The sequence below is a fragment of the Mugil cephalus genome, chromosome 18 (genome assembly GCF_022458985.1).
Source record: "Mugil cephalus isolate CIBA_MC_2020 chromosome 18, CIBA_Mcephalus_1.1, whole genome shotgun sequence".
In the NCBI taxonomy this organism is placed as follows: domain Eukaryota; kingdom Metazoa; phylum Chordata; class Actinopteri; order Mugiliformes; family Mugilidae; genus Mugil; species Mugil cephalus.
In genome coordinates, this window is record NC_061787.1 from 18240152 (window position 1) to 18246151 (window position 6000).

At 41.2% G+C, this 6000-nt stretch overlaps 1 protein-coding gene across 2 annotated transcripts in view; it reads right to left on the reverse strand.

Moving 5' to 3' along the window:
• prkdc (protein kinase, DNA-activated, catalytic subunit) overlaps positions 1-5317 on the reverse strand; it is a 32947-nt gene extending 27630 nt beyond the window's left edge. For both annotated transcript variants that reach the window (XM_047567909.1, XM_047567908.1), the window contains exons 1-17: positions 4993-5317; positions 4103-4179; positions 3897-4001; positions 3616-3690; positions 3273-3381; positions 3061-3173; positions 2729-2828; positions 2586-2641; positions 2439-2469; positions 2203-2360; positions 1901-2047; positions 1647-1811; positions 1229-1397; positions 1034-1083; positions 813-923; positions 470-619; positions 131-240 (exon numbers count right to left, since the gene is read on the reverse strand). In XM_047567909.1, the coding sequence (XP_047423865.1) occupies positions 131-240; positions 470-619; positions 813-923; positions 1034-1083; positions 1229-1397; positions 1647-1811; positions 1901-2047; positions 2203-2360; positions 2439-2469; positions 2586-2641; positions 2729-2828; positions 3061-3173; positions 3273-3381; positions 3616-3690; positions 3897-4001; positions 4103-4179; positions 4993-5155 (1889 nt within the window). In that variant the 5' untranslated portion in view covers positions 5156-5317. The remainder of the gene's footprint in view (positions 1-130; positions 241-469; positions 620-812; positions 924-1033; positions 1084-1228; positions 1398-1646; positions 1812-1900; positions 2048-2202; positions 2361-2438; positions 2470-2585; positions 2642-2728; positions 2829-3060; positions 3174-3272; positions 3382-3615; positions 3691-3896; positions 4002-4102; positions 4180-4992) is intronic.
• Between the last annotated feature and the right edge of the window lie 683 nt (positions 5318-6000).

Below are 6000 nucleotides of genomic sequence, written 5' to 3' on the forward strand. Positions count from 1 at the left end.
ATACATACTGAGAGTGTTAAATGTCTGCAAGTCAAAATTCTTATTTAGTTAGTAACATGTGTTCAACCAAACGAGTAAAACTGAAGGTAAAAATAAGGTATAACAATAACAACTTATCCGCCTGCATTACCTGGAGAAGTCCACCAGGTTGATAAAGGCTGTAAAGTCTTTGATTTTATTGGGCAGCAGATGAGCCGTGGGGTCGGAGGAGGGCAGGACGTGGGAAGCATCATCAGGAGCCTGACAAGACGAGGACTTCAGAGGGTTAATGTTCAACATACAGAAAGGTTCATATTTAAAGGATTTAGAGTTTTCTTACAACCAAAATAATGTTTTTTTTATGGCCAACTGTACAAAACCAACAGCATGAACATATCATGTTTCCTTGTTCTCCTGTGCACCTGCCAGCCACCGCCTACAAATGTCAGCATATTAAAAGTACACACAGGACATGAGAGTGACACCTCACCTCCTCTCCTGTTGACACTTTCTGGACGGACAAGTCCAGCTTTTCCACGATGCGAAGAATTGATTTCACCAACTCATCATACAGAAGGCGGCTCAAAGACCCAAGAGCAGCATTCTGACTTTCAAAAGCGCCATCTAAAAATCCTGAATCCTGCAAACAGAACAGCAAGGACTTTTATTTATAGTGTACTAATTTTAAGAAGCTTTACAGTAGAATATCAGGTGATACATGGTCATTTAAAAGACTTTAAAAGTGTTTATAAAATGAACTTATTACACATCTACTGTGACAGTAGCAAAGCAAGTTTTCCACATCTTAAAAAGCTAGATAGAGATAAATGTACCTTCAACCGATCACAGTCTAAAAGCTCCTTATACAGGATGAGGTAGTCCTGACTAGAAGGAACCTTCCACTTTCCAGTACGAACTTGGGGAGAGTCAGAGGCTCCAGTGTCCTGAGAAATGAACAAAAGACCCGTTTGTTTTTTTTTTGTGAGAAGTAAAACCTTCAGCTAAATAAATCTATACATTTGTGTTCTTTTCAAAGCTGAAACATGCGTCTGACCTCAGAGAGCACGATGGGTTTTGAACAGACACGAATCAAGCCCTGGTGCACTGAAAAAGAAGAACATTGTGAAAATGTTACAGAAGCAATAAGTTGTTTAAGTCTGACTTAACAAGAAATTTTCTATTTTTCTGCTGCAAGCAGATTTATTTTTAACCACACACAGTAAATAACTCGTGCTCATCATCGACGTACCCACGGAGCTGATAAAACTCCACAGAACAGGTCCTTTGGAGGCCATGGCCACCAGCACCTTGAGGATGGACCTGCAGCAGGCGGTCTGCATCCTCTCGCTGTACTGAGGGAAGGTGTCGATCTGCACCACCAGGAGGCGCTCCAGTAGCGGCGTATACACCTCTGGGATCTGACATGCAAAGCAGAAGCCATTAGCGTGCAATCAGACCACCTCCTTATAATATATAATAATCTACTGTCTCCCAGGCTAAGCCACGCTAGCTCACAGCAGCCATGCCTCCCAAACCCTTAAAGCGACTGCATCACATCAACAAAGACAAATCTAGAAATAACTGTGGTGCTTTGTAAACTATTACTAAATCAGTGTGATTTAGGTTATTCTCGTGGATCACAGAGAACTCATGTTGCTTTTTTCTACCTTATCCAGGTGAATCAGGACGTTGGCTATAGAGTCCAGGAAGCTGGGCAGCTGGTAGAAGCTGTCGTCCTCCCCGTCAGATTCCGTCAGGTACATCTGCTTACAGCGCTGAATCAGTTCTGTGTACATCAAGTCCACATCTTGTGGGCAAACTTTCTTGCAAGGCTACAAAAACAGAAAAAAAGAAAAGTTAAACACGGGAGCAGATCTTAACATTTGTGACATGAATTTAAAAAAGAAAAAAAAAAACGTACTGCCGCAAAGAATCCGTATCCTCGTATGGCGATAGACAGCTCTTTGTATGTGGAGTCCATGGTTTTAATGATGCCGCAGAACTTGTGCATGAAGAACTTCAGTTTGCTTTTGTGCTCCTCGATGTTCTCCGCCACCAGCATAGCGATCTGAAAAATGATAAGATACGGCATCAGTGTGTAAGTTCAGAAGATGTTTGGGAGTTAGCCTTAAAAACAAGCCTATATCAAAAGACCTTATTTTAATGGGGTTATAAACCGACCCCTGAGGTTGTCCCCATGTGACAGAGCGCTAACGTGCGTACCTGTTTGAGGAAGGCCTCAAGCGCATAGTAACTCGTCTTCTTCATCTCACCGTTGATGTGCCCGCAGAGCTTACACATGGTCTCAAACAGAGCTCTGTAGTGGTCCATGAGGCAGCTGCTGAACTGGGACGCATGTTTGGCGATTAACCTGAGGCCAGCTATTAAAACGAGGAACCAGAAGCTATTAGTTTTCAGAGAGATTTATCATCGTTTTAATACAAACAGACAAGCCTCACCGAAAGTGACAGCATAGCGACTCATTTCCATCTGCAAGAAAAAGCGAAGAAGAAAGCTCATAATAAATGCAGTTAGCTCGGTTTGTGTGATTCTGCACAAACATAGTGGACAGAATAAAAAGGTAAAAAACGCTCAGTGATATTAACCTGGGGAGTGATTGCCTTCAAGGCGTATTGGAAAATATCCCTAGACGTCGCTGGGTCTGCAGGTCAGAAACAAACAAGAGCTGAGCAAAAATAAAAATGCCAACATGTTGTGAAATCAACGCGCCAAGAGAAACACATCCCACCTTCGTCCATGGTTTTAGTGAAGTTCACCATGAGGGCAGTGACTCCTCTCAGACATCCAGCAACTACAAAAAGCTTGGGTTCCTTTGTGGAAGAGGTCATCTGAAAAATTTATTTGAAACATATGTATCAGGTGGACATGAAGCTTGCAGGTGACAAAACTGGAGCATTACATAAGTTTAGAAGAGATCTCAAAGAACAACATCAGATCTCAGTCACATGAATTTTCCCAGTGAGGAACTAATTTCTTCCAATTATTTCAACCCCAAATAGACACATAAATACTCTAGGTTCGGACTTAATTTCATTCATGTCATCCTGGGTAAAAACACACCTGCTCTTTCAGCTCTCCCAGGTAGGCCTTGTAGAGTTTGTCTGAGTTGTTGACCATCTCACTGGGATGAACCTCGGCGAGAACTCCCAGCAACTCGTAGATTTTACCAAGAACTATTTCAAGAAAATAAAAAATAAAAAAGTAAATGTCAATGTTTTCCTGAGTAAAGTCATCCCACTCAACAAAGGTTTGACATTAAAAGGAACCCCCACCTGAATCTGGTAATTTGCTCTTGTGACACAGCTCGCTGTAATATCTGTTGAATATTTCACCGATTCTGAAGTCAGCAGCGACACTGGAAGCCTTCGTTGTCTGAAGGACCTACAGGGAGGAGTTAACATGTCACATATAAGAACAACTAACTACTTAGGTTATTGTGTGTAGCAATTGTGATTCAGAGTCCACTTTTGCTGAAAGTTTCTTTTTTTTTTTATTGCTGGCTTGAATTCACAGTCTGCATCTCTGCACATAACTGGATCTGTGCCTGAGGTCGGAGGGGAGTTTCTAATGATGGTCACCTACAAGCAAATACATAAGATCCCAACAGGAACCAACCTTAATCAGGAGCTCCAACACTGAAGTCCTACTTTTGGCTAGTTTGTCCTTTGTGTACACAGTCATGCACAAGTCCTGCACAAAGAACAAAGTACATGATTACTGCATATGATTACTTATATGCAACACAGTGTTATGTGATAGTTGTAATGATGCAGCCTCATCAGTCACAGCAGTACCAATACCTGTACAGTAAAAATATCAATGAGGATGATAATTGCATCAGTGTCTAATAGGAATAAACAATAAACCACTTAGTGTGCTCCTAACTAAGAACTTACTCTTATGTCTGTGGCGTAGGTCTTTTCCCAACCTTTGACTCGTGGTGAGACTTTCTCCAGAAACTTCTCCAGGAAACATATGATCTCAACCCGCGTATCACGCAGCTGGAAAAAAAAAAAACACAAACACATTTATGTTAATAAAAGAATGACTTTTTAGTTCACTAAAATAAGTGCTTACTTTACAGATGTGCCATGATACGTACTTCATCCATTCCCAGAGACTTCCTGAGGAAGATGAGCAGCCCACTGTCTTTGGAGAACAGCAGGGAAGTCTGTAAAGCTGGGAGGGGGAGAAGATGCAAGGACGGAATAATGAATGTTAGCACTTGTTTTAAATCACAGTCTGTGCCTCTCAGTAAAATCTGCACCAGTCTGTCCAGTTAATAGAGCAAACATTTCATCGAAGCAACTACGTGAGTTCACAAAGAGTGAAGTGGAGGATTTGGAAGAGTTGTATTTACAGCAACGCAAACACAATGAGTTAATGTGGGTGTGTCTGGGGTAAGGAACAGAGTGTGAAAAATGATGAGGTTCATGTGATCACATAGTGGTTGTAAAGTGAGGTTTTGAGCGCGTGTTTTGTGCATATTGTTTGAACTAGAGAGTGAATCCCCCTGAGGAGTAGAGTGCCATGGAGGGAATCTGTGGTTAGAGCAACATCCTGCAGACTTCTGAACTCTGCGGCAAATCAACCTTAAACGACACATTGATAGTCATTTTTGGTTTATTTTGCTAGTTTAATTATGCAAAATTCCAATTCAGTGATGGTAGTAATTTCTAAAGCTTTTGATTCCCATCAAAGAGTCACATGTTTTCACATTGTGTTCTTAACATAGCGTCAACTGCCCCCGGTGTTTTGGCGGAAATTACAAAAGTCAATACAAAGGCTTAAGAGTATCATTGAAGTATTTTTTGTGTGACGAATTCATAAATATCATCTGAAAATCTCTAAAGTGCCTTATTCTACACGATGTTTCACGCGTGTGAACGACAGGAGCCTTATAAACATGAAATGGACGGATTGTAAAGGGAGTTTTGCGCGGACTGAATTTGTTCCTATGGGAGCACAAAGGGAGATTTGGGAGATTCTTACCAAGTTCATTCTCGGTGGACGTAAGCATGCACTCATGTCCCAAATTATCGATGATATCGTGACATTTCAAGGCTGCAGCTCGGCTGTCTTCGTCCGCGAGTGATTCGTGAAGTTTCAGAAGAAGACCCTGAATGCCTCCAGCAGCGCTGGTGTGGGAAGACATGACAGCAGCACCGCCTCACGATAACATTAGCCCGTTAGCATCACAAACCACTCTAGCTGGTGAGTGCACACGCGTAAGTACGCTCCTTCCAACTAGCCAAACAACAGACTGTTGTCTTGAAGTGTGCAGTCATTCAGTCCCACATCCATCACACCAGGAAGAAGCACAACAGGATACCACCTGCACGTGTTTCACAATAAAAGCCCTGATGGTGGCCGCGAGAGCGCAGTGGTCTTAATGCGCGCTCATATGGTTTTTATGCGCGCGGGTTTTTGGCACTAATGTAATTCCTGAAAAAGCACAGCCGAGTCTCCGCAAGTGACAGAAATGCTTTAAAGAGATTACTGAAGATAATAGCAACCATCAAGAAAGGTAACCCACAATATTATTCAGCGCTTTTTAGTCAATCATTGTAAAATGTTTTTAATTTTTAAGCACATATCCATCCGAATACTTACCAAATCTTCAGGTATACATAAAATAAAGAGTATGGTATTATATCTGTATTCACGAAGTTAATTTACTTTTATATTTGTGCCACGCACATTTGAGACTTTTACACTGAATTAATAACCGGAAATAACGAGACAATATTATAGGTGACTTGAAGATTTTTTTTATTATTATTTTATTTTACAACTACAACGGTTGGAATTTATTAACTTGGACGATGAACTATTGCCTGTACGAGCTTGTTTGCAATTCCCAATAAAATATATACTCTTTTTTTATTTTAACTCTTGAGTATCAGTTGTTTCATACACCCAAATGGTGCATGAACTGAGGATGTGTCTTGAGTTTCAGCGAACAAAGTGCTGATATTTTTTGCAGGATTTATATCCTGT